Genomic DNA, 16514 nt, shown 5'->3' on the forward strand with positions numbered 1-16514 from the left:
CAAGCGCACCCGCTCGAGAAGTGAAGGGAGTTCAGAGGGCCGTGGAAGTGGGGTCGGAGTGACTAATTCTCCAGGCAAAACCAGAGGTTGGCCATATACAAACTCGGCTACGGACCCCTTGAGGTCTTCCTTGAAAGTCGCACGAAGGCCAAGAAGCACGAAGGGCAGTGCCTCTGTCTATAGTGAGTCATGGCAATGCAGGGCAGACTTCAGGGTGCGATGCCATCGCTCGACAAGCCCATTGCTTTGGGGGTGGTATGCAGAAGTATGAATTTTGACAATGCCACACATTTTACATAAGTCAGAGAAAACTGAAGACTCGAATTGTCGCCCCTGGTCAGTGGTGAGGTAAACAGGTGAGCCAAATCTAGAGATCCACGAATCTAAGAATGCTCGACTTACTGTCTCAGAGGTAATGTTCGGAATAGGCACAGCCTCAGCCCACCGAGTCATCCTGTCAATAGCTGTAAACAAGTAACGGAAACCCTCGGAGGGGGGCAAAGGGCCTACGAGGTCGACATGAACATGGTGAAACCGGCCTGGAGGTTGGGCAAAACAGCCAAGGGGTGGAGAAGTGTGCCTGGAAACTTTGTTCTGTTGACACACCATGCATGCCCTTGCCCAACACTGACAGTCATGGCGCATGTTTCTCCAGACAAACCGTTCAGCTACCAGACGGGTGGAGGCTTTGACACCGGGGTGTGCTAATGTGTGTAGTTTATCAAAGACCTGGCGTTGAAGGGGCTTAGGAATGAATGGCTGCAACGTACCAGTCGATTCATCACACCACACTAAGTCAGATATGCCAGGGAAAGTAGAGCGTACCGGTTGGAGAGAGGAGCTGTGGTCTGAAATTAACTGCATCGTATCGGGGTCTGCTGATTGCAACCGAGGTAGGTCCGTTAAGTCAATTAAGGTTGTGACAGCACCAACACGCGAGAGAAAATCAGCGACCACGTTGTCCGCTCCTCGGATGTAGCGAATGTCATTTGTAAATTGCAAGATGTAATCGATGTAACGAAAGCGTCGTGGGGGCGGATCAGCCGCAGGATTTTTTATGGCAGGAACCAACGGCTTGTGATCAGTGAGCACATAGAAATCTCGTCCCTCAACATCAGTTCTGAAGTGTCTTATGTCCTCGTAAACTGCAAGTAGTTCTCTGTCGAATGCTGAGTATTTCTTCTGCGCGTTGTTTAGCTTTTTTGAGAAAAACTGCAGGGGGGTCGTAACATCGTTGTATGTCTGACTCAGTACCGCACCGATAGCATTGTCACTAGCGTCAGTAGTGATAAACATTGTGGCATCCACCCGTGGGTGAGCAATAGTGACAGCGGAGGCCAACAGCTGTTTGAGTTCATTAAATGCCTTGTCCATGTCTGGTGTCCATGGTACCTGGTGGGTGCCAGAAGTTTGTGGACCAGCGAGAGCATCTGTGAGAGGAGCCTGCACCGCAGAAGCGGCTGGCAAATGTTTCCGGTAATAATTAACTGTTCCGATGAACCTGCGTAATTCCCTGTAGGTCTGAGGGCGTAGCATCTCGAGAACAGGCTTGATCTTGTCCTGTGGTGGTGTCAGACCGTCCGATGACACAACATAACGTAGGAATGTGACGGATGACTGGTGCAATTGGGTCTTTTTATTGTTCAGTTCAGTACCAGCGGCTGCTAAAATATCTGTCACGACTTGAACACGCTCCTCACTCTGTTCTAAAGCAGAAGCAAAAACCAATATGTCGTCCATATATACGAAACAAAAGTCTAGATGGGATAAAGTTTGATTCATGAAACGCTGCCACGTTTGGGGTGCATTTTTCAACCCAAACGGCATAAATTTGTATTGGAACAGCCCGAAGGGAGTGGTTATGGCAGTCTTTTCAATGTCCTCCGGAGCCATAGGAATCTGATGAAATGCGTGCTTACAGTCCAAAACAGAGAAGTACTTTGCACCTGCGAGCGCATGATTGAAGTCTGCGATGTGTGGGACCGGATATTTATCAATGATGGTCCGGGCATTTAAACGCCTATAGTCTCTGACCATACGCCAAGTACCGTCTTTCTTTTGGTCAAACAGGATAGGACTAGCCCAGCAACTGGAAGAAGGTTCAATTATTCCATTTTGTAACAGATCGTCCAATTGTTCTTTTGCAATTTTCATAAGTTCCGGCTTGAGGTGGCGTGGACGTAGCGATATGGGCGGCCCATCGGTTAGACGTAACCGATGAACTGTGCCGTTAGTGACTACTGCAATACGTGGCGCAGCACGATAGTCAGATGTCCGTGAAGTGGAGCAGGCAGTGGCGGACGGGCCAAGCTGTGGCGCTGAGGGCACGGAAGTACAGGTGTGCCACCCACTCGTAGGCTGCGTAAAGGCCGCACACGTGTTAACATGGGCGAGGTTGGTACACTGGTTCTTGGTAGCGGGCCGTGCCGCTCCGAGCGCTGTAGGCCCGAGTGGGCGTGGCCGGACAGCAGATGGCCGTAGTTCATTGCCACAAGCTTGGCAAGTTAATTTTCCATTCGGAACGCAAGGAGCATGAGCACTCGGGCATACCCTATCATTACAAAAGGGGGTGTCGACACAGTTTACAGACTTCACAACATTGTCGTTAACGTGCGCGGGCATGGGAACACCAGATTGGCACGGACTGACCTTGTCTGTAGCCGACGAGTCGTCTGCTTGTAGTGCCGCGAGGCGTTGTTGTGTGGAGGCCAACTCGTGGTGTATGTCGCGGAGATGCAGCAGCATTTCCATACGTTCCATCCGCAACTTAGAAGACTTGGCGCACTCCCCTAGCCACTTGTTTGTCCAAGATTGCAGCTCTAAGGATAGGTTTACACACTTCTTAGCACAGCACACATGTTTGGTGTTAGCTGAACTGTCACTCGGTGAAGCGAAAGGAATATGTTTGTTAAGGGAGGGGTAAAACACAGTATTTTGCAGAAAATCTAGTGACAACTGATAGTGCTTGAGGAAATCAATTCCGAGAATAGGTTCTTCAATTGTTGACACTAGAAACATCCACTCCAGCTTGCACTCGGGCGAAAGTTTCACTGTATACAAAGTGGAACCCGAACACTGTAGGGTAGACAAGTTCACTGCACGAAGTACTGTTTTGTGTCGTTGCACTTTATTGGTTGCTAGGCAAACCGGCAGCAAAGAGACATCTGCGCCAGTGTCTACCAGAAAACATACACCTGATCGTAAATCGCGAACATAGACTCGACCACACTTACTGTTATTGTCCGAAACGGAGTGCAACGTGGGATGGTGCCCGTTGTTTACATCGCAGGAGGTGGCACCGTAGCCTACTTGCGGTTGGAGTTTGGGTAAGAGCATGGTGACTGGCATTTGCGAGCTTGCTCCCCGAATCTCGCGTGGAAGAAACAGTAAGGTTGGGCGGGCCTGTGCCCTTGTGGGTAGTTGCTAGGTGACGGAGTATGTGCCCCAGAGTCTTCTACAGAGGCCGATGCACTGTCGTTGCGAGGAGTTGAAGGTGCAGGCAGGGCGGCTAGTTTAAAAAACTTGTTATCAGCAGCACCAGACAAGGGCGTGGCGTCAGAAAGCGTCTTAGTGCGGTCACGTCCAGAATGCAGTGCACGGAGCTCACATTGCCTGGCGGAGTATGCTCTGTCGGCGGCGCGTAAACGTTCATTTACTGGCCTATCTTCATACGCAGAGATTGCAGTCTGGACAGGCAAAGGCAGCTTTTCAGTCCAGATTTCTGTGAGCGTGTCATCAGGCATAACTTGCTCATCGACGAGACGACGGATGCACCGCTACAGCTGGGACAGAGACCTGTCGCCAAGACGCTCTTCGTAGATGAGCTGTCGCACATTTTCTCTCCTGGTTTTAGAGACACGCTCCAGTATCGTTTGTTTCGCCACAGCATACTTCCCTGCTAGGGGGGGTGCTTTGACCAGATCATAAATTAAATCGATGCAGCCATGAAGATGGTTCATGAGGCAGGCGAAGCATGCGTCGTCGTCCAAAGCACAGACATTGAATGTTTGCTCAACCAGGTTAAACCAGAACTCCGGGTGAGCGTGTTTGATGTCTGGTAATTTCGGCAGATTCGGCACTGCAGTCACTGCGGAGGCGCGCCTATTACTTCGGATGGAAGTAGAGCATGCAGAAGATTGCGAGTCCGGATTATTGGCGTCCCGTAATGCGGGAATCGTGAAATTCACTTGAGCCGGGGGGGGCGGCTGAGAAGCGACGGACGCTCGAACGGTGTGAGGATCATAGTCAAAATATGCATTCTCATTGACGTGGTAGCTCGGAGAGAAGCCACAAGTGCTTAAGTACGCCGGTGAATGTCCGTTATGCACACAGTATTCACTCGACCGTGAGTGGTGGGGCTGGTTGTAGGTGTCGGAGTAATTACTATCCAGCACAGAATTGTTGACCTGATTAGAAGCAACATAAGGATCCCACACACGTCCACTAGGATGCGCACTCGGTGTGATATTTGCTGTTTGGTGAGCATTGAACACCTGTTGACTAGCCGGCGCGGAAGGATACACACGTGGCGGGAACTGATTCGAGTTTGAATTTACTATTGGATTTTCCAAAGTAGCTAAACCTCGCTCGACGCCACAAACTGTATTGAATTGTGTGTTCGACACAGGAGTAGAAATGTTCCGACCAACACTCTGTGAAGAACACGTGGGAAGGTCCCGGCTAACAAAGCCAGAGTCCACGACCGTTGGCGGTTGGAAGAAACTGGCGGCACTCGATGAATTCCACTGCATGTTCTGGCTGAAGGATTCTGAAGATTCTTGCGACATGTCCACTATGACGGCAGGAGTGCTGGAGAGATGTTGCTGGAATCTGGGCGGCGGTGAATGCTGAAAGGCCATTGTCTGGAGCTGAAAAAAGGCCCTCGCGATCGCGGAGAAACCCGACGCGGTAGGCGCATAAATAACCTTCAGGCGGTAACTCGGGTGTGTATTACACAAAAACGGGGTCACCAGTGAGGGAATATGGTATAGTTGTAGGTAAACAACTAGAATTCTCTCATATACTGATTTATTCACACTTAGCGTCTACACAGATACAAGTCCGGAGGCTAACTGCTGTTAGCATCCAACATGCTCTCCAAAGCCCCCTCCTCAAAGATAGCACACTTCCGCACAGAACCAATATCGATTTTTATGGCGCTCTACGCCACAAAGTAATTCAAATATCAAGTTCAATTAACTTCAGAAATTAGTTCATGGTAATAATCAAAGCAAAATTACTTTTCATATAGGTTCAATTTGTGTGCCTTATCCATTATCTGTGAAGCAGGTATTTTTATGGTAACATTACACACTTTGGCACTGAACTTTAGCACATTTAGTACAGAAACAAACCATTAATTAGTTAGAAACAGGATACTCAGTTTCTACACATTTAGGATGGGACTCTGGATTGGTTTCATGATCAGGATAATTTTAAGGTTCAAACACATGTTTATATCACTGGAATTATTATTGAAAAGCACTCACACAAACATACTGGTTCATACTATGATACAGATCTGAGTCCTGAAGTTGCCGGAGCAGTGGTGCAATAGCAGTGGCAGCAAGTCTGGTCTCACACATTTGATGTTGAATGCTCTTTATAAATTCTTCTTGGTGACATATTATCCTCCTTTTAGAGCCATTCCATAATAACTAGAGCACCATACGACAGCCGAAACCACATCCGAGGCAGTTTCAGTATAAATTGGTTTTCAAATGCCTCACTTGGCACCCTCGATGTTAACCGTACAATGGCTAGCCACAGACTGCATAGCATGCTCACCCGGTAGCCACCAAGACCGAGCACCAAAACCACCTTTTAATGTGTGCCAGGCCACTTCTGTAGTGGAGGGGGTTCTCTACACCTTTTGTACTATACAATAAAAGATCCCTAAGCATGAACCAGTTTTCAAAGTACAATTTCCCTTTCTGAACATACATATTTTATAAAGTTTCTTTATTTTTAAACATTATTTTAGTTTCCATAATACATATATTACAAACTTCCACTTTATCTCTGACAATTCAATGACCTTCATTAGTAAAGAACAACCACTTCATAGTTACATACACATAATTACACAGTACAAACTACTTACAGTCGATATTGCTTTTACAGGGAGACAGAATATGATCCAAGAAGACTGGGAGAAGGGAATAGTTGTCCCAATCTTTAAGAAGGGAAACAGAAAAGAGTGCAAGAACTATCGGGGGATAACATTGAGTCATTGTGCAAAGATTTTTGGGAAAATTTTGGAAGCACGAATTTGGGCAGAATTAGAAGGAAGAATGAGAGAAGAGCAACATGTCTTCAGAACAGGAAAGTCCATGGTGGATCTAATTTTTGCTGTAAGACAACTGCAGGAACAGCATTATGAATATGGAATAGATTTACTAATGACCTTCCTGGACAATGAAAAAGCGTATGATAGTGTACGTAGAAGCAAAGTGTGGGAATCCCTGGAGAACAGAGGAGTAGCAAAACAGATTATTTGGAGGATAATGGAAATGTACCATGGATATGTAAGCTGTGTGAAAGTGGGAGGAGAGAGATCAGCTTGGACTGAACAGAAGAATGGCTTGAGGCAGGGAAGTGTACTTTCACCATTACTCTTCATTGTAGTGATGGATGACATAACGAGAACAGTAGCACAAGTAATTGGTGAAAGTAAGATGAAAGCTATGGTGTTTGCAGATGATCTGATGATTTGGGGGAATAAGGAAGAGGAAGTACAAGAGCAGTTGGACGTATGGGAATGAACAGTACAAGAATATGGGATGAAATTTAGTATAAGTAAGAGTGATATGATTACCACAACAAGAAAGAAGGAGAGAGGAACAACTGGAATAACAGTTGGTGGGGAACAATTGAGGAGAGTGAAGAGTTTCAAGTACTTAGGAAGCCTGATACAAGAAGATGGAAAAAATGACAGAGAAATAAAAGAGTGAGGGAGAAAAGCAGAAGCATTTCGGAAGTGTGTCAGAAGCCTGATATGGAGCAAGGATGTACCCCAAATCAGTAAAAAGGTTATATACCGGACATACTATGTCCCGATCCTGACATATGCATCAGAAACCTGGGTTATGAAAGGAAGAGAGAAAAGCAAAGTACAAGCTAGTGAGATGAAATTCTTGAGAAACACTACTGGAGTGACAAAGATAGACAGGTTAAGAAATTAGAGGATCAGAGAGTTAATGGTGGTGGAACCATTACAGGAGGAGATAGAGAAATCAAGGCTGAGATGGTATGGCCACGTTAAGAGAATGGAGGGGAAGAGGATACCCAGGAGGATACACGAGATGAAACTGGAAGGGAAGAGATCAAGAGGAAGACCGAGAGTCAGATGGCTGAAAGGAGTAGAGGAATGTGACCAGAAGAAAAGAAAATACTGGACCAAGGTGAAGGCGGAGAGATGGTGGCAAGACAGAAGACGATGGAGAGGCCTATGTTCCACACAAACCTGGCCAGAGGCTGGAAACTGTCCAAGATGATGATGATGATGATGATGATGATGATGATGATGTGATGATGAAGCAGCTCTGGTTTGCAAATGTTTCTTGCTCTATCTGACAACATTTGTATGATGCCTTGTTGCTGTCAGCAGTGGTTCGAGGAGGAGGATGTTGGTTTGTGGGGTGCTCAACATCATGGTCATCAGCGCCCATACAATTTTCAAATCTTTCCATTAGCTGTCTTGGCACCACCCGAATAAAGATGAGATGATGAGGACAACACAAACACCCAGTCCTGGGGTGAAGAAAATCCCTGACCCAGCCGGGAATCAAACCTGGGACTCCATGATACAGAGGCAGCAATGCTAACCACTAGACCACAAGCTGCAGACTGGTGGTTTGAATCCCAGATTGCATAATGGTCTGTGCGCATGGGTTATTTGGTAAAATGTATGGCCTTAGCTACCATTTCTTTCTTGAAACCTAGCACATGAAGAAAATTTAATCTTCTGCCTGCCTCCTCCTCTGTGGAAAACTGAATATTGCCTCATGACTATTTCAAATGGAATGATGAGGTTTATGAACAGATGGATGGTGTGGCTATGGGGTGCCCTTTAATCCCAGTTACAAAAAATTTCATTATGAAAAAATTCAAAGAGGAGACTTTGTAAATTGCCAACAAAAAACTGAATATATGGTTCTGCAACATAGATGATACGCCTGTTTTGTGCAGGCTTGGCAGAGAGGAACTAGATTGTTTTCACATGCATCTCAATGGAATTAATTCAAAGATTCAGAACAGCTGTAGGAAGGGAGAGAATGACAGATCAGCTGTTGCAGAACATGCTGTGTTGCCAGGAGAACACCACACTCATTTTGATAGGACTCAAGCATTAGCAGCCTCAAGCAGATACTATGAAAGGCTGTACAGAGATGCCATAGAGATTGTTAAATACCCTAGGAATTCCATTAGGAAGGAGGAGGGCATGAAATTGAATAACATCTGGTTCCTGATGCTGAATTAGATGTGTACGAGCCATGAAGAGATGGCAACCAACAGTGGCCAATTGCACCCGGGCATTCAAAGCATGTGATGTCACACCACTGTAAGTGAGCATGCACCAACGAAGTTTTGCTGCAGTCAGTAGTGAGCCAGGATGTGAATCGGTGAATCAGATGTCCAAAGCAGTTACAATCCCCCTCGAAAATGTCCTCCGTGGATGGGGATGAAACATTGGACTTTAATGAAAAATCTATCCAAACATAGCACAATCACCCAGCAAATTTTGTTAATTGTGACATTTCACGGTCCTGAAAGTTTACATTTTACAGACTACAGAAGTACAAGTTGGAAAAGAATCAAGGCTGTCTAACAAACAGTTATGGCCAGCAAATTGGCTCCGGTCATAAATGTGGTATTATGTGGCAAGACACTAAAAATTTCCTTGAATCAATATAGGTCAACACATGTAGTCCTTATAGAGCCATATTTCCCATGGCAGAAGTTGCTGCAGAGCTGTATGTTCTTTCCTTCTTCATCATCCAAGTGCAAGTATGGAGTTTTAATGAAGTGATTAAAATGCAGAGGAATGTAACAGTTTGTGGCCAATATCTGAATAATGTGATTACATATATGCAGAGTTTTACAAATAAATGATCTTAACAGTTTGAAGCACAGTCACATCAACATATTTTAAAATCATTTTATTCAATTTTAACTGTTTGAGGTGAGGTACTTGACTTGTTAGACTATAAAAAGAGATCACTGATCAAAAGCTAGTGCAATTTGTCTATGTTGCTGGATATTTCTATGTGCCATCCATCAATTAATTTTAGTCAGTAGTTGCCTTTTTCATTTTTATTTATATAAATGTTATCTTCACTAAATTATGAAATCAAAAATTAGCATGAACCTATTTTTCTGCTGTTCCAGGTGGTGTAAAATGCCAGTATACAACTGTACAACAAGTTCAGATATGCCAGTGACATGGAATGAACTTGTAAAGATTGGACAAGATCTGTACACACAGTTTCCCTCCCCAAAGATGCTGTGGTACCCCAGTGGAGCCATTCATCGAAACTGTATTGTGTACATCATATGTCTTGTCCTGTTCCAGTTTCTACCAGCAATCATTGTTGATGCGGCATTTGTACTTTCTGGGAAGAAACCATGGTAATGAAACATTACACATGCAGTTACTTACCCAATTAACTATGAATGTATATGCAGTTAACATCATTTAAAAAGAATTTCTTAGATCTTCGTTAGTATAACATGGTCAAATATGTCTGATTAAATCTGCAGTGATCTTTCAAGGCAAGAAAAATCTCAAATAAAATCTGTGAAAAACATATAACAATATGCAACACTTTCAGGGTGAGGTGTGGGAAGAATCCAGGAACTTATACAGTATGCAGTGAAAGCTCCTGAAAGGAAATGTCTTATGTAGAAAATATAAGAAATATTGCACTGAATATGCCAGTGTAGATACGAGAACCCAAGTGCTGTTTCATGAGGATGAGAGAAGAGGTACCTAACTGTGATGGAAAATATAATTATTTAACTGAGTGTCATATATTCAAAACATTACTGGGATAATCTCTCACAGAAATCATGAATGTTGTCTAAAAGCTGCTGATGGGTCATTGCCAGGTCCAGCACTGTTCCTTCAGAAAAGTTATATATGGAAAATGGCTGGAAGGCTATCCCTACACTTATGAGGAATAGCTTCGGGCATTGCCTCTCACTGATAGCAAGACACACCTAGTACCGTGTGCCTTGGCTCTCCTGCTCAAGTAGTAGCCCCCTTCTTCAACCAAGGTCTGAGCAGCAGCATTGGGGAAGGAAGAGGCTGTTAGTAGTAGCCAGTTTTTGAACAATGTGCACCCTATTGTACCTCTCAACCGTCTGATTGTTAATGATTTTACTTCTCATGCTCCACTGCTCCCCAGGTGCTGTTGGTGAGTTTAGGTGCAGCCTATGTATTTTTGGTCAAATGTTTGAGCAGAGTGAAGGCAAGACTCCCTAGAAGTTATTTTTGTCTGAATTTTCATAGGGAAAAGAAGAGTGCAACATGGACAAATGAGGTATTAAATTGACAAACATGAGGTCTAGTTTAAAAAAAATATATATTTAATTGCTCAAAAGTAATCAGTGTAATTGAGAAGAATTTAGTAGGAATGCGGGCCATCTTAAAAGAATTTCAATGATGAAGACTTCTAGGGTTATCAGTCGAGACAAGGCATCATTCTGCAGCAATGCTTCTACAAGTTTCTCACTCATTATTATCAGGCAAAGTGTCGGTTTATGTCCAGCTCCTCTGTCTCGTCTGCAAGAGCTAGGACAATCGTGCACTTCCGGAAGGGGTGTTAGGGATGGTGATGGGTGTGTGTGTGGGTGTGGGGGGAGACTACTGGCGTGTTGGAGAGTACTGGCATCATGCCCTGCTGCTGCATGTTTGTTCCACCCATTGCCTTTGCCACTTGCACATCAGAGTGTTCTTGTTATATTCTTGCTATTGCTACGTCACATGCAGGGATCAGTTGAAAACCGTTATCCCAGTTGACAAGATAATCATGGGTCCATATCTCCACTGTCTTTTTGAAGACTGAGTCTCAGAACCCATTCATCGAGCACACCACCTCTGTCTGTTCAAAATCAAACATATGACCTTCATTGAGGCCATGCTCTGCCACTGCAGATCTGTCCATTTGGACAGGGAGAACACTTCTTATATGTTGTGAACAGTGCTGCAAAATACACAGTTGTTCCTGGCTGATATACTGATCACCACATTTGCAACTGATGCTGTAGACTCTAGGTGTCTGTAGTCCTAGTTTGTCTTTCATTGAGACAAGCATTTCTTTATTTATTTCAGCCCATGGCCAGAAAATGGTTTTAATGTTGATCTTCATCACAAGGCTTGAACTGGACATACTCTACTCACATGCCACCTGCAACTCACATCCAGTCTCTCCTCCGGCACATGGAAGTGCGTAGATGGTAAACAGTGAACTCCGCAAGCACAGAACTACCTTGGGACAACACAACAAGTTCTCCGACTTCTGGGGACAAACATGCAGAATATCGACACCAAGAATTCGAGGACCATCATCATTTTGACTAGAAAGGAACTGGACGAGGTGACAACATCCATGCTGTCAAAACAATCAAATCTTGTGCCAGATCCAAACACATTACGCAAATGAGAGATTAGAAGCAGCATCCAGGAAGCAATTTGGGGGCTTTTCTTGATACCTATGAAGACGTGAGGAGGGAGACCTGCAGGGGTCTTGACAAAGCAAACATGCTGAAAACTAACATATCCTCGGCAGAGCACAGAGCGAAATGCAACCACGGAGAAGATGAAGACACTCATCCTAGCAACTGTTGTTGTTGTTGTTGTTGTTGTTGTGGTCTTCAGTCCTGAGACTGGTTTGATGCAGCTCTCCATGCTACTCTATCCTGTGCAAGCTTCTTCATCTCCCAGTACCTACTGCAGCCTACATCCTTCTGAATCTGCTTAGTGAATTCATCTCTTGGTCTCCCTCTACGATTTTTACCCTCCAAGCTGCCCTCCAATACTAAATTGGTGACCCCTTGATGCCTCAGAATATGCCCTACCAACCGATCCCTCCTTCTAGTCAAGTTGTGCCACAAATTTCTCTTCTCTCCAATTCTATTCAATACCTCCTCATTAGTTATGTGATCTACCCATCTAATCTTCAGCATTTTTCTGTACACCACATTTCGAAAGCTTCTATTCTCTTCTTGTCTAAACTATTTATCACCCACATTTCACTTCCATACATGGCTACACTCCATACAAATACTTTCAGAAATGACTTCCTGATATTTAAATCTAAACTCGAAGTTAACAAATTTTTCTTCTTCAGAAACGCTTTCCTTGCCATTTTATATCCTCTCTATTTCGACCATCATCAGTTATTTTGCTCCCCAAATAGCAAAACTCCTTTACTACTTTAAGTGTCTCATTTCCTAATCTAATTCCCTCAGCATCACCCAACTTAATTCGACTACGTTCCATTATCCTCATTTTGCTTTTGTTGATGTTCATCTTATACCCTCCTTTCAAGACACTGTCCATTCCGTTCAACTGCTCTTCCAAGTCCTTTGCTGTCTCTGACAGAATTACAATGTCATCGGTGAACCTCAAAGTTTTTATTTCTTCTCCATGGATTTTAATACCTACTCCGAAGTTTTCTTTTGTTTCCTTTATTGCTTGCTCAATATACAGATTGAATAACATAGGAGAGAGGCTATAACCCAGTCTCACTCCCTTCCCAACCACTGCATCCCTTTCATGCCCCTCGACTCTTATAACTGCCATCTGGTTTCTGTACAAATTGTAAATAGCCTTTCGCTCCCTGTATTTTACCCCTGCCACCTTCAGAATTTGAAAGAGAGTATTCCAGTCAACATTGTCAAAAGCTTTCTATAAGTCTACAAATGCTAGAAATGTAGGTTTGCCTTTCCTTAATCTTTCTTCTAAGATAAGTCGTAGGGTCAGTATTGCCTCACGCGCTCCAACATTTCTGCGGAATCCAAACTGATCTTCCCCGAGGTCCGCTTCTACCAGTTTTTCCATTCGTCTGTAAAGAATTCGCATTACTATTTTGCAGCTGTGACTTATTAAACTGACAGTTTGGTAATTTTCACATCTGTCAACACCTGCTTTCTTTGGGATTGGAATTATTATATTCTTCTTGAAGTCTGAGGGTATTTCGCCTGTCTCATACATCTTGCTCACCAGATGGTAGAGTTTTGTCAGGAATGGCTCTCCCAAAGCCGTCAGTAGTTCTGATGGAATGTTGTCTATTCCCAGAGCCTTGTTTCGACTCAGGTCTTTCAGTGCTCTGTCAAACTCTTCACGCAGTATCATATCTCCCATTTCATCTTCATCTACATCCTCTTCCATTTCCACACTATCGTCCTCAAGTACATTGCCCTTGTAGAGACCCTGTACATACTCCTTCCATCTTTCTGCTTTCCCCTCTTTGCTTAGAACTGGGTTTCCATCTGAGCTCTTGATATTCATGCAAGTGGTTCTCTTCTCTCCAAAGGTCTCTTTAATTTTCCTGTAGGTAGTATCTATCTTACCCCTCGTGAGATAAGCCTCTACTTTCTTACATTTGTGCTCTAGCCATCCCTGCTTAGCCATTTTGCACTTCCTGTCGATCTCATTTTTGAGACGCTTGTATTCCTTGTTGCCTGCTTCATTTACTGCATTTTTGTATTTTCTCCTTTCATCAATTAAATTCAGTATCTCTTCTGTTACCCAAGGATTTCTACTAGCCCTCGTCTTTTTGCCTACTAGATCCTCTGCTGCCTTCACTATTTTATCCCTCAAAGCTACCCATTCTTCTTCTACTGTATTTCTTTCCCCTATTCCTGTCAATTGTTCCCTAATACTCTCCCTGAAACTCTCTACAACCTCTGGTTCTTTCAGTTTATCCAAGTCTCATCTCCTTAAATTCACACCTTTTTGCAGTTTCTTCAGTTTTAATCTACAGTTCATAACCAATAGATTGTGGTCAGAGTCCACATCTGCCCCTGGAAATGTCTTACAATTTAAAACCTGGTTCCTAAATCTCTGTCTTACCATTATATAATCTATCAGAAACCTTTTAGTATCTCCAGGGTTCTTCCATGTATACAACCTTCTTTCATGATTCTTGAACCAAGTGTTAGCTATGATTAAGTTATGCTCTGTGCAAAATTCTACCACACGGCTTCCTCTTTCATTTCTTAGACCTAATCCACATTCACCTATTACATTTCCTTCTTTCCCTTTTCCTGCTGTTGAATTCCAGTCACCCATGACTATTAAATTTTCATCTCCCTTCACTGCCTGAATAATTTCTTTTACCTCATCATACATTTCATAAATTTCATCATCATCTACAGAGCTAGTTGGCATATAAACTTGTACTACTGTAATAGGCGTGGGTTTCGTGTCTATCTTGGCCACAATAATGCGTTCACTATGCTGTTTGTAGTAGCTTACCCGCACTCCTATTTTTTTATTCATTATTAAACCTACTCCTGCCTTACCCCTATTTGATTTTGTATTTATAACCCTGTATTCACCTGACCAAAAGTCTTGTTCCTCCTGCCACCGAACTTCACTAATTCCCCCTATATCTAACTTTAACCTATTCATTTCCCTTTTTAAATTTATAACCTACTTGCCCGATTAAGGGATCTGACATTCCACGCTCCAATCCGTAGAACGCCACCTAGTGGTGTAAAATAGCTGGGCATTTATAAGTTGCGGTAAATGACCAGGACAAATGCCTGGGAAAATGCCAAAAATTCATAAATACCGAAGAATTTATGCATTTTTAAGATTAACTGATAAGCGGTACTTGTAAAAAAATTCAAGCTGATATTCTGTGTTGGAAAAGGTGTTTTGTAAGACTGCTTCTTGAGTGGTTGGGTAACCAAGTTGAAAAAGCTGCTTCAGAGTTAGGGGAGAGTTATTAGGACAGTTATTAGGAGAGTTATCAGGAGAAATAAACTGGACTGTAAACAGAACTTTTTCTGAGGTCAATTATAATATATAATAAAATAATATAGTATATAATAAAAGAAGAAAACATCACTGAAGTTTAAAAGTAATTTTTGAAATAAAGTATAATTTACATAGAGTAGCTAGTTTGTAGGTAGTATTTTTACTTATACCATGCTACTGGGGAAAAGTTAAAACATTGTTCTCAATCGCTGTACCGAACTCAAGCACTTTTTTTTAAATTCTGAGGGCAGTTGAAATACTTTTTGATATGCTTTTACATTTTGTTGGAATGTGAATGTTTTGTATTCATTAAACCAATATTTACAAGATACTCCTTTCCCTTTTAAACTGAAAAAGTCCCAAACAGGACCTTTTTTCCTTAACCATCTTGCAACTGCTCAATAGCATATTGTCTATAACAGTGTAAATAAGAGAAGGACAACGTTATGTTGCTTCTCCCTCAACCACATAGACTTGAATGACTGTCACACAGACATATCAGAGTTACCAATTCCATTTAAATAAATAACCTGCAGAATTGCATGAATTACCTGAAATTACTAGCCACTCACACAAAATTTTACATACTACCAATTTGCAATAACAACAATAGCACTAATATTTTCTTAGAATAACTGAAATTGGAGTAAAAACAGTTTATTCATAATCATTTGATGTGTCGGGTATCAATTCTGATTCCACATATTCAAGAATCACAGATTCTCTAGGAATCCACTACTATTGGAATCAAATCAGTCCAGCATCTTGGGCATCATTTCTTTGTTATCACATCTTTTTTTATGTTCACAGCAGCGCGGTCATACAAAAGTAGATAAAGAAAGGAGCAGAACAGAAAACAATAGCCTGCCCCAAATGTCGCTACATCTGACAATACACTTTTTTCTTTTTCACTGAAAATAGTTTAATATTTAAGAAAATATTTGTCATAAAAAAACAAATGCCAGCTGTTTAATACATTAAGTAGTAATTTTGGTATTAATAATCATTCTTCATTAATATTTGACATGGATTATAAAGTGCGTTACATTACAAAATGATGACCTAAGGACAATGAAATGATTTTTATACCGGCTTATCACTACACAGCTGTTCAACGTAATGTGTGTGCAGGCAGGTGTGCACGCATGCATGTGTGTGTGTGTGTGTGTGTGTGTGTGTGTGTGTGTGTGTGCGAGAGAGAGAGAGAGAGAGAGAGAGAGAGAGAGAGAGAGAGAGAGTAGAAATGATAAAAGTAAAAAAAGTAAAAATGGCATTATAAATTATAAGCAGCCATCAGCAACACTTGTCCATTCATTCTGATAATTTGGTGGTATGGATGTATACTGGCAACACGCAATATCCTGTTGCACGGCATGCTCTACAACATGACAATTATAATCCCGGCACCTGTTTCAGCATACCTGCCATCTGGATTCTTCCCCTAGACACCAGTTTCTCAGAATTCTGCACGACCACCATCCTCCTGGCCTTAATTTATGTTAATATCTTCCATCTCAGCATT

At 42.8% G+C, this 16514-nt stretch overlaps 1 protein-coding gene across 1 annotated transcript in view; it reads left to right on the top strand.

The window, feature by feature from the left end:
- The window catches only part of LOC124711506 (fatty acyl-CoA reductase 1-like), a 239946-nt gene that overhangs the window by 197878 nt on the left and 25554 nt on the right, over positions 1-16514 (top strand). Inside the window, exon 6 of the mRNA XM_047241619.1 lies at positions 9391-9630. Coding sequence (XP_047097575.1) covers positions 9391-9630 — 240 coding nt within the window. The remainder of the gene's footprint in view (positions 1-9390; positions 9631-16514) is intronic.

This window comes from Schistocerca piceifrons, chromosome 8 (genome assembly GCF_021461385.2).
Source record: "Schistocerca piceifrons isolate TAMUIC-IGC-003096 chromosome 8, iqSchPice1.1, whole genome shotgun sequence".
Lineage (NCBI taxonomy): Eukaryota > Metazoa > Arthropoda > Insecta > Orthoptera > Acrididae > Schistocerca > Schistocerca piceifrons.